Source organism: Aptenodytes forsteri, unplaced genomic scaffold, assembly GCF_000699145.1.
Source record: "Aptenodytes forsteri isolate BGI_AS27 unplaced genomic scaffold, ASM69914v1 Scaffold309, whole genome shotgun sequence".
NCBI lineage: Eukaryota > Metazoa > Chordata > Aves > Sphenisciformes > Spheniscidae > Aptenodytes > Aptenodytes forsteri.
This window is the reverse complement of record NW_008795857.1, coordinates 2,490,824-2,506,957: the sequence shown is the minus strand read 5'-3', so window position 1 is coordinate 2,506,957 and position 16,134 is coordinate 2,490,824. Positions and strand designations below refer to the sequence as shown.

Here is a 16,134-nt window from a genome sequence, read left to right as displayed (position 1 = left end):
TTAATCTTCCATTATTTAGATCTTCTTAAAATAAAGGCACGTTCTCTGTCTGCTTACATTAGTCTTGCTGAAGTCAACGATAGCACACACAAGACTGCTGCAAAACACAAAATACTTTTTGTCCGCTTTAACCATAGCGGCTGTTCTGAAAAATTGCCTTTATATATGCTTTATGTACCCAATAGCTTTGTAGTTTGTTGTTTTGGTTTTTTTAAAAACAAAAGGGACGAAAGTGGCTTCCCCTTCTTAGAGACAGTGACTGCCTGGGAATGTTTGGGTAGCTTTCTTTGTGATGAAAAAAATAACTTTATGCTATTTCCTTTTTATTCTAAATGTACTATTTATTGGGTCTTCTTCTTACTTAGTTTCCAAACAACCCAGCCAGCACTTTTGTAGAGGGTCCTTTTTTCTCCCCCTCCCCACCGCCCCTGACACAATCCTTGCTGGAGAGATGCTGCAATGTGAAAATTCAGTGTAGTCAGAGCCACCCCCAGACTTTTTTCTGGTGTTCGTGAGTATTAAGAACCGACTTTTTTTTAGTGTCTCTCATAGTACTGAACCAGTTCAGTCAAAGCTGCCTTTTCTGGCTTAAGCAATGCTAGGATTTTCTGACTTTCCTTTTCAGGGTTGACTTGATAATGTTCTGTAGCAAGATTGTGACTGTACTGATGTATTGCAAGTTTTGTTGAAATTATCAGAATAGGTATAGAGAACATGCAGCCTCTGAACAGGCGATGTTCCATGGGCATATCTTCCCATTGATGTAGAAAATGTATTCAAAGTGCTCATGCTGAGCCTCCTACATTATGCAGTGCTCAGAGCTGATTTATGTTTTCTATTAAGGAAAACTGTCACTCACTACCTTCAGCAGACCTTAAAAGGGGCAATTTTGCACTTTATTGAATTTTCTGAATCTTGTATAAATATTTGTGAAATACAGCAATAAATAACCACGTGCAGCAGCTTCTCTGAAAGGCAAGATTTCTGTGCCTTGGGCGGGCATTTGCTGGAGCAGCCAGGGATATCTTTCATGCTGTTTGCCATAGCGCTGTCACCATGGTTGTGCAGCAGGCTGTAAATTTCATTTGTGACTTAACTACTTCCCTGGCTGTGAGGAATAACTGAAAGTAAATGTGGTCAGGGCTGGGAATCTGAGGCAGTCCTGTGAACGTAGCCATTTGAATGAAGGACTGAAGCCTGCAAGACTTACTTGCAGACTAGCTCCTTCTTTCCTTACCTGTGCAAGTGTAAACTCCTTTAGAAAGCAGTTGCTGTTTTAAAAAGTGAGCTATTGGAAAAGACTTTGTCTAGATTACAAATAAAATTAAAGGCAAGCTGTGCTTCTTAGTTATTGGACTGTGCCTAAAGAGCTGATACTTACACATCTTTGTTTCTATCTGCAATTAATTACGGGAGCAAACCAGCCAGCCTGCAATCTTTTTTAAAAATGGAGCCATTCAGCTGTACCTCTTCAAGGTAAAAATTCAGTGTTTTAATTTTAGAAATGAAAACACTTTTGATTTTGCTGCAGATTGGTAAGCAAAGGCAGAAACTTCCCAGTAGGATTTGTTTCACTGGATCAATTCTCTGTTCACGGCTCTGAGGCTATTAGTTGCCAAGCATCTTCTGAGGGGTGCTGAGCAAACTGCAGGGATAGATCCCAAACACAGTAGATGTTGGTGTATTTATCAGTGTGGCAATCCCAGAAAGCACAAATGAACAAGAAATCATGTACAGATCTATCAGTTTTATTTTCTGGACACTTTAATAGCCGTCGCACTTTAATTGGGCTCTAATAGCGTTTTTATTGCATATATCTGTATAAATTTAAAAGAAGCTAAAACTGCTCTGTGCCACAGGAAGCAAATTAATACACACAGAAACGTAGCAGAGTTAATGTAAAGAATCATTTCTCAGCCTCCATCATTATCAGGAAATTTTAAAATTGCCTCTTCTTCTACTGCAGCTAGTCAGAAAATTAGAACTCCACTTCCAGCCACGCCTATTATCCCACTGGTCTTAAGGGGTTCAAATAAAATTAATTTAAAGGCTCCATGAAGCTGGCTCCCAGTCACGCCTGCCAATTAAGAAGTTCTTCTGTTACTCAGATTCCAGCTCAGGTATGCTGACTGCACACAATATGTACACCTTTTTTCTCCAGTGTCTAAAATACAATTGAATTGTAGGTTGTGGAGCTGCTGGTTGCAATAATATGCTTGTTATATGCATTACACTGAAATTGAAAGGAAAAATAAAATCCTGAGCCCTTCTCGGGCTTGCAGTACCTGCAAGGGAATATGGAATTGCCACAGCCAGGCTGCTTCACTTTCCTCTCTAGTATGTGAGTGCATGTGGGTGTGGTGTCGTAGCATGGATCCCTGCCACGTGCTACACGGTTTGCTAGTTTCTGTCAAGTTGACTGTCCCATTACAAGGTTGGGGAGGGTTTACTCTCCACCAACATCACCCAAGCTGAAGTTTCCATAGGCCGGTTAAGAAACCCTAAGGAAAATTGAGCATACATATCTTTTGACAGATGAGATTTGGAGGTGAAGAGAAACTTGTTTTGTGAAGGAACCTATGTTTTCTGTAGTGCTGTTTCATAGTTCATGTTTCAAAGCCTGTGTAGCTCAGAAATCTGCTGGCTTTACTGATGACTGTTGCTTTTGAGTAATGCTGAGCAAAATGGCAGGAGGCTAACAAAGTTATTTCATAGAAATATTAAGAATGCTGTCGCTGCAGCAACAAGTGAAGTGGCATGTGAACACTGCCCCAACGCCTGGGCCATTGTGCACACGCATGGCCCATCATACAGTCGGGGGTGGCTGGCTGTGGCCAGGGTGGGACCTAAAAGAACTAGATTTACAAACCCCCCAGTGTAAAGTTCACTTCGAACCAGTGATCCCAAACTGTGGCTTTCAGGCACCGCTTTTCTTGTGATTGTTCTCCAATATTGCTCAAGGACACAGGAATTTAAAAAGCTAAAATGAGACTTATGGGGAGAATGGAGTATTGTATCGCCTGCAGCATGTTACTTACTTGGCAGAGGGCTCAGCTGGCCAACGAAAGTTGGGACCTATTGCTCCCGTCTTTGATTTTACTTGCTTGTAACTGTTAAAACTCCCTTTGGGCCTGAAACCTGTACATATATACTGAAGGAACTGGAGTTTGCTGCCTTAATTGCTTTCTCCTGGTTGAAATTAGTAGGCCCTTTTTGAAAAGAAGGGCAAATAAAATAGATGACTGATCTAAATATTGATATGAGAAAAGTGATGGTAGGTAATGGAATAAAGAACTAACAAACACTTAAATAATAAGATGACCTGACATTGAAGACTGAAGAGAAATAAAAAATAATGCAGAAAGAGGATAGGAACCACGCAGGAAAGGTCTGACTCAAACAGATTCCCCCTTCTCCTTTCAGCCACATGACAAATTTGACCTTGATTTTAATGGAGTAAATCTTCACAATTAACTGATGATAACTCATAGCAAATTGTGGAGGAAGGCTTGCTTAGTGGGCAAGAAAGGTCGGCAAATAGTATCCAGTTGGATTATGATAGCTGCAATAGTACAAAGCATTCAGTGTTTCTAAGAAGCAACTGCATCTGTTTCCATGTCAGCATGATGTGCTTTCCTGGTATCTAGTCCTCAATATTGTTTTTCATCTGCATTGCTGTGACAGAATGAAAAGCGTGATATTTTAGTGATGTGCTGAAACTTTTTCTTCTTGTCTTCTTCTTTTTGCCATCTTCCTAGTTGCTGGACCAGAAACTATAACATGAATTACTGGTTAATCATCAGACTGCCCATTCTCATCGCCATTGGGGTGAGTATGGGATGCGTGCAGTGAGCTGGCAGATTTCCACGAGAACGGGACATGATATAGTACAAAGAGCAGATGTGCACATGGCTGTTGTGCATGTCCAAAGGCTAATAACCTTTGAGGCTATTGACATTTTCATTCAGAAATGTGATTTTATAAAACCAAATTGGTTTCTGTCACTGGAATTCCCGACTAGCATTTTGTTTGTTTAATTTGGCCACACGCTGTCATGTTGTAGTGGCAGCACATGATAACAAATGGCATGCCACAGCAATCCAGTTAACTCCCCTGTGTGCAGAAAGCTACGGCAGGTAGTACAGGGAGGTAGAAGATAACATTCCAGGTACTGGGCTACAGAAGAGCAACAAATTGTGTGGCGTTTTTGAGAAATGCCATGTTCTGCAGCCACAATACTGTGTCAGTCCCAGACCTCCAGACAAGGCAAATGGGACAGCCCACACCTTTACTGTGTCTCGCTCCCCAGAGGTGTAGGTAAGCTCCCCTGCTTTGTTCAGTGAACTGCTTGTGTTTTCAAAGGTGACTTGTGCATTCACACAGGATGTATTTAGAGCACAATTCCTTAGGAAGGAGTTGAGTTCCATGGCAAATTCTGCAGCTGCAGAGTAGCAGGATGCCCAGGGACCTACACGTGCATACGCAAACCAGCTTTTTTGAACACTTATGCACGTGTGTTTCTTGATGATAATATAAATCCTTCTTTCATTTCTCCAGGTAAATTTCCTGATCTTTATCAGAGTTATATGCATCATCATCTCCAAACTACAGGCTAATTTGATGTGCAAAACTGACATAAAATGCAGGTATGTCATATGGTGCTCTGACACTTTTCGTGCTCATTAAAATGGAAGTAGACAAGGAGGTACATGAAAGGAGTGAATCGGCAAAGGTGGTTAAAGGTCACAGGCCTTGAGTGACGCACAGGTGTGGTGTCACACATTGGTATGACTGCTTGGACAGTCAGTCCCCAGAAAACCCTCTGGGTGAAGCCAGGGCAGGTGTTACGCCTGCGTTATAGATAAACAGAAGGCTTGATCTCCGAGTTCATCACTTTACAGTCTTCCATAATGCTGGCTGAATATTAATTAAGCAGATATTTTTTAAATACTTGCAGCATACGCAAGTACTGGATGTTAACATCCTTGAATGTGTCCAGAGGAGGGCAACAAAGCTGGTGAAAGGGCTGGAAGGAATGTCCTATGAGGAGTGGCTAAGGACTTCAGGCTTGTCTAGTTTGGAGAAAAGGAGGCTGAGGGGCAACCTCACTGCTCTCTGCAGCTTCCTGAGGAAGGGAAGTGGAGAGGGAGGTGCTGAGCTCTTCTCCCTGGTACCCAGTGATAGGACACGTGGGAATGGTTCAAAGCTGCGCCAGGGGAGGTTTAGACTGGACATTAGGAAGCATTTCTTTACCGAGAGGGTGGGCAAACACTGGAACAGGCTTCCTAGAGAGGTGGTCGATGCCCCAAGCCTGTCAGTGCTTAAGAGGCATTTGGACAATGCCCTTAACAACATGCGTTAAGTTTTGGTCAGCCCTGAATTGGTCAGGCAGTTGGACTAGATGATCATTGTAGGTCCCTTCCAACTGAAATAGTCTATTCTATCCTATCCTATTCTAATTTGGAAAAAATGAGTGATAGAAATAAAAGCTTTAACGTCAATGAAGATCGAGGCAGGGGTCATTTTGAGTGTTCCTCCTTGTTCTTCTTGCCAATTGTTATTGGGACAAACTTTCAATCTTGAATGCATAGGATGTTTCAAGACAGATGTCAGGGTTATCGCAGAAATGTTCAATTTTTATTTTGCAGGCTTCACCCTGTCCGTGTCTGTATTCTTCCTGTTATTTAATCACCTTGCTAAGATTCATGGTCACATCCTTCATTTCTGCATCTTAGACAATACTTTTGTATTTCAGTCTGAAAAATAATGTAGAAATAACAAGTTAGCTATTGAATTAACCATTGTGGAGCTACGTGCTGTGGTAGCTGGACCGCTACTGGCGGTTGACTTAGCTAGTTTGAAGTTGGGTATTTCAACGCTGCAGCCTTCTAAGCTAGACACAGCATGTATTTTAGTGCATTCCCATCAGAGTACAGAGTTGCCTTGTATGTTACCTACCTTCTTCACCTCATGTGAAATTTTGGAAATCCTAATGCGTGCTTAGAGCTCAAAGCAGAGAAAACGACTCGTTTTAATGAGCTGTAGGCTTTGCTTTCATGCCTACTGGTTTTTTGGATATATGTGACCTTTATTTGCCAGGGTAAAATTTGTGGTGGTGGAAGGGGGGGATTTTCCAGTTCTGATGGCTTGAAGCCATTTAGAAGTCTGACTGTAAATTTAGCCTGTCAAGGGAGAAAGCCCTTGCCCTCATGACTTCTGCAAGCAGCAGGAAGGTTTGATGCAGGCGAGCCATTTCTCAGAGGTGCATGTTCATTCATTTCTTCATGTCACGTGTTCAAAAATCTGGTGTGTAAACAGAAAGGCTTTATCAGAAAAGGATTTACCCAGCAATAGAGCCTTCTTCACTGATGAAGACTATAGTCTTGGTGGTCCGTCCAGAGGTTGGTGGTTATAGCCAGAAGCTTTGGGGATGTCTTTTACCCAAAAGAGTTCAGTTCATTGGTATGCTTTTGATGATAACAAGACCAGTAGTCAGAGATTCCTTTATCAGATTTCCACTCCCCCCCCTTCTTTTCTGCTCAAAGACACTGGAAAAGATTTTGGTTGGAGGGAAGATAGAACTGCTATGTTGGAATGTGTTATTTTAAACAAGGACCAGTCTAGGTGCCCTAGAAAACCACTAGCTTAGATACGTTTGTGTATAGAAATCAGAAAAGTGTTTTCTCTCAGGCCAATCTTTCCTTCACCTCTCTCCTGTTGCCCATTCATTTGATGAAGTGAGAGAGCTCACTGTTCAGTATGGCAGCAAATCCCTTTTTCTCTACAGGAACTGGAGTTGTGGAGAAACTTCTCCCCTTGCTCAGGGAAAGGATTTTCTTTAGGGAGGTCTTAATTACCCAGGATGCCTTTTCATAGGACTTTGCATGGCTTCCTGTTTAAGGCAGAGCTCTCCAAGTATCCCATCTAGAACAATTAGCATTCATTAACTAAGCTAAGGGATTGCTGTACATCTACACAACTCCATTTTTTTTGCCCAGGCGGTGTCTCCAGAGCCAATTCAGCATCAGCCTCCCACTTCTACCTCTATCTCAGGCAGGTGGTGGTGGAGCAAAGCCTCCATCATAAGACTTGCTGGAAAGCTGCTCATTTAAATAAAAGCCCCCTATCCCCTAATGCAGTGGTCTGCCTAGGTCCACTAGAGATCTGCATTTCTGCTTACCTGTATGTGTAAACTGTTTAATTTCAATAGTTGCTTTGATTCACCATCCCTCGGTCCTTGTTTCGAGGACATTGGCAGGCCAGTGGATGGGCTGACAGGAGCCTTGCGCTTGGTATATAATAACCCCATGCAGCAGTACAGGATGGGCACTGACTGGGGACAAAGCATCTTTACAGAAGACCCAGGGATGCTGATTCAGGCTGACTGCATACTGGGCTGCACTAGCAGGAGCATAGCCAGAAGGTCAAGGGAAGTGACTGATCCCCTCCATTCAGCACTTGTGAGACTGCTTCTGGTGTCCAGGTTGAGGCTCCCCAATACAAGAAAGACACTGTGTCCTGTTCCTCCAGCCTCATGGGACTTGCATCAGTTTTGCACCAAGCTGGTTCAGGGGCTAGACCAGGTGGCATAGAAGGAGGTGCTGAAAACTGGGTTTATTCAGTCTGGGGAACAGAAGACTAAGCAAGGATTTAATTGCAGTCTTCAGCTACCTAATGGTGGTTATACAGAAGATGGAGCTGGAGTCTTTTCAGAGGTGCACAGTGAAAGGACAAGGGGCAGAGGTCACAAGTTATAGCAAGAGAAATTCCAATTGCATGTCAGAGGTGAAAAAAAATTCACGAGAGAGGTCTGATGCTGGAAGAAAGGCCCAGAGAGGCTGTGGAGGACCTTGGAGATATTAAAACCTTGTCTGGACACAGCCCTGAGTAACCGACTGTGAACTGGAGTTGGACCAGAGACTTCCAGAGGTCCCGTCCAACCTGAATGATTACATGATTCAGAATAGCAGCCAACAGCCCTACGGCGCACAAGATCTACTGACAGCCCTGCTAGTTGAGTGATTTTTGTATCTACTGAATTGTCTCAAGACAGGTTGTTGTGAGACGTTGATAGGTTCTGTGGCCCAGGATAGCCCTATAAACTCCCGTGTGAGGCTCAGGCATCTTTCATTATCCTGTTGGGTGGCTAGCATGTATGTCTATCAAAAGAGACTTAAGGACCATTCTTGTGAATGTCTTCCTGTGGTTGTATGCCTAAGCGTTGCTTTGTCACAGGTGAAAAATGTTTTATTTCAGGTTGGTTTGTATTTTTTCCTTTGATAGCTGTGTCTTTGAACTTGCTGTTTAAATCATGGAGTCATTGCTCACTTTAAGACAGTTTAACTGCTTTTACAAACTGTTCTGCAGTTACAGTAAGTTACAATGTTTTGAAGATTCAACACACCACAGAGGTGGGAAGGAATAGCAAGTACTCCTCCCTTTGCCAAAATATTTTTAAAAGATTCCAATTATTGATAGATTATTTCTTTCAGGCCATCAACAAGGTAGGTTTTGGTCATCTTTCTCACTTACAGATGGGGAAAAGGATACACAAGAAGACATCTCGGGTACAAGAAAGCACATGGCCTCCTCCTGAGTTTGGAAGAAGATTTTCCAGGTGAAATACAGCCAGTAGCTGAATACAGAGCTTTGGTCTCAGCAGGAAGTGGTCTGCAGTGGAGCGGCAGGGGCAGTTAAAACATGTTGAAACCTACTGAGGTTATTTTGAGGATTTTTTTTTTTTTTTCTGCAGCCTCTGGAGGAGGACCCTGTGACACAAAGTGGTGCAGTGACTTACCAAAGTTGACAGTGTGTCAGAAGCAGAATGCAGAAACAGTAACTCCCAGCGATCATTGGGATCAACAATGATCTACTCAGTGGCATTGTTTTTTTCTTTCTTTGTGATCTTAGGCTGGCCAAGTCTACGCTGACTCTGATCCCGCTGCTGGGGACCCATGAGGTCATCTTTGCCTTTATTACTGATGAGCATGCCAGAGGGATGCTGCGCTTTGTGAAGCTTTTTACTGAACTCTCCTTTGCTTCTTTCCAGGTAGCACTCACACTGTGCCCATGTGGATAAGATATTTTTTTAACTTCTGTTTGGGGACCTGCTTTCTCTCTCATTCATTGCATGTTCCATGTTCTTTATATTTCTCAATTTAGCACTGGGTATTACAGGATTATGACAGTGGAAGGGAAAGTATGAGGACTCATTTTTAATAGCCAACTTAGATGTTAGCGTCACATACTCTTATTTTCAATGTCTTAAATTTACCACAATAAACTGGTATTCCTATCCACGTATTAAAATCTACTTCCTATGGGACACCTCAAGGCAATAATGAAATTGTCTGTGATTTCCTGTAATTGTATAATGGCATTGCTGAAAGCAAATTTTGTGCTTTCTCCAGTGTTTTTGATACTCCTTGGAAAATCTGTGCTGTGAGAGGTACCTGTCTACAGCTGTAACTGCATGTGAGGAGGATGTAGACTTACTGTGATTTTTATTTAGCTGTTGCCTTAGGTGAGGCCATTTCAAGAGAGTCTCCTTGTCTAAGAGAATCATTATTCTTCTCGTTTCCCTGCTCACCCACTCATTCCCCGTTTATCAAGCACAGAGCTGTATTTAAGTTCACTGTGAATTGTTCACTTATGAAGTGTTTATAACTTGAAACCAGGTAAGGAAAAAGAAGGGGAAAGGAATGTTTAGAAAAAAATAACAGGTTGAAGAAAACAGTAACTCCTTTTTCCTAAGATTGAGTACTTTGAGACATAGTTTGGTTAAACCTCTCCTCTGCCATCAGAGCTGACAGGGACCACAGGTTATCTCCATCTTTCAGTCTTATATGGGACATGCCAGTGTGGAGCCTCTAGCCCTCTGCAAGTTTGTTTGGCAAAGCGAGGGAACTGCTCTGCTCACTGTTCTTCTGTTGTTTGTTGATTTCAGGGGCTGATGGTTGCAATTCTCTACTGTTTCATCAATAATGAGGTAAGAGAGACACTAGTTGTTCCAATTTGCCTTATCAGCATCCACTATAGGAAAAGGAAATTGAAAATGGTCTTGAACTGCTAAATTGTCCTTGTTCGGACTTTTACTTTTTTTACAGACCCTCCTCTGTACAGCTACACAGGATAACTCCTCAGACAAATGTTGTTGGAAGGAATTCAGGCAGTATAATTTAGGGCCCCTATTTGTAGACATCAAATCTTGCAAGTTGTCTTGTTCATAATTGTATAGTTTGCACTGCTGGAGCTTTTCTTCTATTAAGAATTATAGCTGCTGCTCTTAATCTGTCTCATAGTGCTTCTTATTTGCTTGTTTTGGTGAATGTGGGAGTAGAGCCCGGTTTATTCTGAGAACTCAGCTCAGCTGGCTGGTGAGGTTGGAGAGTCCTCTTGGCTAATGCCTGTACAGTTTGGTTTCATTTGGTTTCCCTGTGGCCCAGCTACTTGAAGACATCATCGCGCTCTCATTCAAACTGAACTTCATGGAGTGGTGGGCTCTCGCACGGGCTCAGAAGAAATGTAGCCAGGTCTTTGAGTTAATTGATTGCAAGTACCATCTTCTATGGCTTCTGCTGAATCCCAGCCCTGTTGGGGGAAAGAGTATTGTTCTGTTTCAGTATTGCAGGAATCTCTCATGTTACCTTCTAAGTGATTATTATTATTCATTGATTCAGCAGCCAGGTTTGCAAGGGAAGCAAACACTACTAATTTGGCAGCACATAATATTAAGTTTAATGCATATCAATGTGCTTTACACTCATGCTAAATCTACTTTTAAACATGACACGGTAATTCAAGATCACCTATTGAGAGATAGGCCTCATCAAGGAATTGGAATAAATGGAAAAATGTTCTACTTGTGTCATTATGGCCAGGCTGGAGTCAACAGAAAAGCAGCAGGCATCCTGAATTAAGCCGTGCAGGAGACTGTTCACTTTTGCAGCTTGCGAGTAAGATTTTGTTTAAGTGAATGTGTTAATTGTACTGCTTACAAAAGTCAGAGGTAGGTAGCAGCAGGCTTTGCTCAAGCATGAATTAGAGAATATTTGTTTCAAATCCCTTGTACAGCTTTACAGGTGTACTTTAATCCTGAAATGCAGCACTGTCTACTGGTGCATCGTGTATTTCTTTTGATTCACTTTGGCTTTTGCTCATACATCCCCCGTGTATGCTGCAGCCAGGCCTCTCACGAGTAATGCCCAGTAATTTCCTCCATGTGATACAAGGGCAAAGTTACATCGTAGCCCAAACTTTATTACAAACCCTGAAACAGGTAGGCTTGTTTCATGTGAGGGAACTTACTGTGAAGTAGCCTACCTACATTTCTAAGAGGTCCTCCAAATCTCTTGTTGCTATAGTTCTCTTGCCTTCGTAATGTAATTCATAAAATCTAACCACAATGTGCTCAGCTTCACAAAAATCTGACAGACAATCCTAGGATGAATTATTTTGCTTGTTCCAACTCTTGTTAAAAGAAGGAAGAAGGATTTTGTCAAGCTCAGTCATCAGCATCCATAAAATAAATTCATGTAAAGAGTTTGGTTAGGTCAAGTCTCTTCTATTTCTTTCCTAAACTATATGAGAAATATTCTCATTTTTCCTAAACTAAATGAGAAACTGTTTTCTTTTGACAAACTATACGTGCCCGAAGACTATCCTTGTTTGCAATATGGTCTATGTTTTTGTCTGTGACTCTTTGACTCCTTTTCTTTTTCCTTAATCATACAGAATGAAAGTTTTTTGCAAGTCCTGGTGCCAGATCAAGAGTAGAAATGAAGTTAGAAGTAATGTTAATGTCCTTTTCTAGTATCTACTTATGGAAAAACATTAAAATATGTTCATATTTCAGTAATATTTCACCTGAAAGATTCTGGATTTTCTCTGATACTGCTCTGAAGCCAACAGCAGAGTCTCATCAGATTGCCTGTTATCACCAATGTTCTTTGCAAAATGAGCTGGGCTTAATATGACCAGTTTTTCTGCAGTTAGTGTTGCTTTCTAGAAGAAATATTCTAAACCACAGAGATGCTGCTTTTTTCCACCAGAATTAGTTTAAGCTGGTTCAGGTTTCATTCTCTGTAGTCTTGCTTCTCCTTTTTGCCTCCTTCCTATCACAATGGAAGTACACTTCACTCTCTTCTACCTTAAAGAATCTGTCCTGACTCCAGGACTCCTGAATTTTTTAATTACTGCCCAATCTTCCCTTTTTCTTTTCATTTTTTTCATTCTCTATACAGACAATCCATTGAACTCCTCCACCAGCTCCATTCCATTCCCCACCAGCTCCATTCTATCCCATTTCAGATCTACTTTCCTTCCAATATGATTTGTTGAGATTTTTTTTTTTTGCCGAAGTTTAACTTTTTTGTAATCAGATTCTAGATTCATTGCCACACTCTCAACATCCTTGCCCATTAGCTGCGTTAAGCTCAATCAGCTGCTCTCTGTGAGAAGTCTCCTCCACCTTTAACCTCCATGACCATCTTTCCCAAGTTCTCATACCTCTTCCCTTTCTCTTTCAAAATACTCTACGTAAAAATTTTCCTTCTTCCCCCTTCTCACGGGAGCTTTGTTCTTGGTTCCCTTTTCCCTGTATAGCTTATTTCTGGGGAATCTTATCCACACATGGAAGTTACTAGGCTAATTATTTTGCTGAAAGATCTGTAGATCTACTTCTGTGCTCAAGAACTGCCTTTTTACAAAATAAATCTTAACCTGTTCCCTCGACCGTACGTTCACAGCCATCTAGGCAAAAACTCAGTTCAACACAGACAGCAGAGCTGCTCTTTACCGTTTTCCTAACCTCTGGAGAGAAAACTAATATTCTGTCATTCAGATCCATTCCTAAGACATCATCTCTGATACAGTCTTTTGTTCAGGTCTTCCCATTCATTTGTCTCAATCTTGCAGGCTATTTGTATCATAGCTCTAGGATACAGCCTGTCATGTCCAGCCAGATTGAAGACTCATTTCCTTCCTCTGACTGATACTAAGATACTCACTTCTATTGCTCATTGACTTATTCTGTCAGTAAGTACGTCCATGCTTTCTTTCGGGATCTGCCTGTAAATGTCTACAACTGCTTTTTCCCAGTGCTGCCTATTAAACCAGCTGTCTTCCATGTCCACAAAAGATACCAAGTACTGGGCTGGTAATACGGTCAGTTCTTCTCCTGCAGACAGTATGGTCCCTGCATTTCACTCTTTTCAGGCTGTTCTCCCTCATTCTTCTATGCCAAGCTATCCCAGACACACTGTCTTTTTCTGGTGTCTTTGTGCAGCTTTTGACACAACGACCCACAGTTATTCACAGTAAAATACAAGGTTCTGTCTCAGCATCTTTCCTTCTGTCCCATTTGGTTGTGGTACCGGAGTGACAGATTCCGTTGTCAGAAACACAGAGATGCAGCTGGATGCAGAGATGCAGGACAGTATTCAGTACAAGGGCTGTAGCCCAGAGCTGACGAGCGCTGCTAGAGGTAACCACCAAGGGAAGACAATTGGTTATGTAAGGCGTTGCTCCTTGTTTAGGGCTGCCTCCCAGATTCAGTATTTCACAATGAACAAGCAGAGCAGACAGACATACAGCAGCTGGTTCCCTAGGAAGTTTCCCTCGGAGCATGAAGGTTTCAGCAGCCTGGGTATGATGACAGGCCTGCGCTGGAACTGCCATCAACCTATTTAGTCTCTTGGTGGGCAGTACCGGACCCTAAAAGGAAACAAAAAGGAACTCTCCAGAGAAGGCTCACTTGAATGGCCCACCTATAGTGAACTTACTTCCAGGCTGAAGTACGCACCATAATGAATTGATTACTGTAGTTGCACTCCTGCCTTTTTCTAGAATAAAAAAGGTTCAATTTTGTGTCCTCTGCCTTATGTGTTAAAAGCTAATGGAGGTTCTTACTTCAGTCAAGTGGCAAGAACTTTGCCCGTGGAACAGGAAGATCTAAATTCTGTTCTTGTTTAGCAGTTACAAGACCCTGGATAAACTTCCAAATGAGTACAGAGGTTACACAGTTTAACCCAGAACCTGTGACTGGATGAGCATATTTTGTAGCTTTAAAAAAAGCTAGTATCTGGAATGAGATATTGTAATTGATATTTAAAAAGGGGGGAAAACTACAGTCTTTAACATGCTTAATTGTTGGGTTTGCAATTCTGAATAAAGCTTCATTTTTGTATGGAATTAAAAAAAGTAAATATTCAAAGAACAAAAATAATCCAAGACATAATACTATTTAAATCAAACCAGAAGTTAAAACAGAACTCTTAGGAATACCTGTGGTGACAGTATCGAGCAGGAAGCCAGTCTTCTCATTCATTTCATGGCCGATAAGCAAAATCAACTTAATTGTTAGTACTGGTAGGGCATAGAGTACATTCAGTATTGCAGTTGAATACAATTTAGAATAAAATAATGAAGATAAGATTTCCTGGTGCATAGAAGAGCTTTATTTTTCCAAGTAAAAGTGAATGCTGTCATTATTTTAATATGGAATACCCTACAATAGACTGAGATAATTGGATAATTTGAGGCAATAATATTGCAGGTTTAAAGCATTGCCAGCTTTTCTCAGTAGTATGGTATCTTTATTTTTTCCTTGCTCTTTTCTAATGGAGTCATTTAAAGACCTGATTGGTTCTACATTCATTCCTTTTGTTTCCTTCTTTGCTTCTGTTAGGTTCAGACGGAGTTTCGGAAAAGCTGGGAGCGCTGGAGATTGGAACATTGGTATGTCCAGAGAGACAGCAGTATGAAACCTCTGAAGTGTCCGGCCAACAGCATCAGTAGTGGAGGCACGGTAGGCAGTAGTGTCTACGCTGCCACTTGTCAGGCCACCCTGAGCTAAGATTTCTGCAGGTGAATCAGACTGAGAACAATGAGGTGTATAATATACCTGAAAACCCTTAAATAGCCAAGCAAGTGGCTTAAGTATGCCATCTCCAGCAAGAAACTTAAGCATATGCTGCTCATTGCCTGCAGGCTGTTGGACAGAGGTTTCTAGGGAAAGCAGTCTGCTAATGTAATCAACACATCAGAGGAAAAATTGATCACATCTAAAGTAAGTTAAAAGAGTTTCTTCCTATTTGCACACAAGGCCTCCAGGTGTCCAAAACTTTAAGCATAGCATTGATCCAGCCTGAAACCACAGGGTCAATGGCTTATTACTGTTGAGTGGGCGAGCTGAGTGATCGACTGATTAAATTACAAGGATACAGAATATGATTATTGCCAAAAAATACATTTAGACTTTTATGGGGATAGGGTAAGGTGCTATCACCAGTTTTAGAAGAAAAGAGCTTAGTGGGACACAACTTGTGTTTTAGGGAAGAATCACTTTTGTAGTAAGAGTTTCCCAAAGCTAAAGTTGAAAAGATGCTTACCTGTTTTCTGGGTAGGTGAAGAACAGTATCCTGAAGATCCATCAGTACAGCAGTGTCATGGTTTAACCTCAGTCGGCAACTGAGCACCACAGCCGCTCGCTCACTCCCCCCGCCCCCCCCCCGGTGGGATGGGGGAGAGAACTAAAACATCGGTGTGTTATCAACTTTGTTCTCATCCTAAATCCAAAACACAGCACTGTACCAGCTACTAGGAAGGAAATTAACTCTATCCCTGCTGAAACCAGAACAAGCAGGTAGCATGGTGTACATTTCTGAATGCTCTTTTTAAGCTTCACTTGAAAAAAAACTAAACCAAAACCAGTATCTGGTAGGGACCTTTTCTGCTATTAATAGGTGCGTGTTATCTCTATTGACACGGATGGAAATATTCCCTGAATGCAAAGCCCTTGTTTTTATATGGTACTCTGCCTCTCCAGTTGGCACACAGGTGTTAACAGGGACAGGATAATGACTTGTGTTTCAAGAGGACATTTTCTTTCTAAGCTATGCTCAGCTTCTTGTGGGTGCAAACACACAGAAGTCAGCTTATGGCCACAGCTGCTCTTAACTCTTAACTTCACCTATTTGGAGAAGATTTGGTAGCTCACAGTGTGGCCCCGCTTTTGTTTCTCCTCCGGCCTTCTTCATTTTCTCTTTGGTAGCTCACAGTGTGGCCCCGCTTTTCTTTCTCCTCTGGCCTTGTTCATTTTCTCCAGACAAAGGATACCCGCAAGGTGCTGCACGC

The 16,134-nt window shown here is 41.8% G+C and overlaps 1 protein-coding gene across 1 annotated transcript in view; it reads left to right on the top strand.

Moving 5' to 3' along the window:
- GLP1R (glucagon like peptide 1 receptor) overlaps positions 1–14,877 on the top strand; it is a 57,822-nt gene extending 42,945 nt beyond the window's left edge. Inside the window, exons 8-12 of the mRNA XM_009283744.2 lie at positions 3,759–3,828; positions 4,558–4,646; positions 8,911–9,049; positions 9,947–9,988; positions 14,687–14,877. Of these exons, the coding sequence (XP_009282019.1) occupies positions 3,759–3,828; positions 4,558–4,646; positions 8,911–9,049; positions 9,947–9,988; positions 14,687–14,854 (508 nt within the window). The 3' untranslated portion in view covers positions 14,855–14,877. The remainder of the gene's footprint in view (positions 1–3,758; positions 3,829–4,557; positions 4,647–8,910; positions 9,050–9,946; positions 9,989–14,686) is intronic.
- Positions 14,878–16,134: the final 1,257 nt, after the last annotated feature.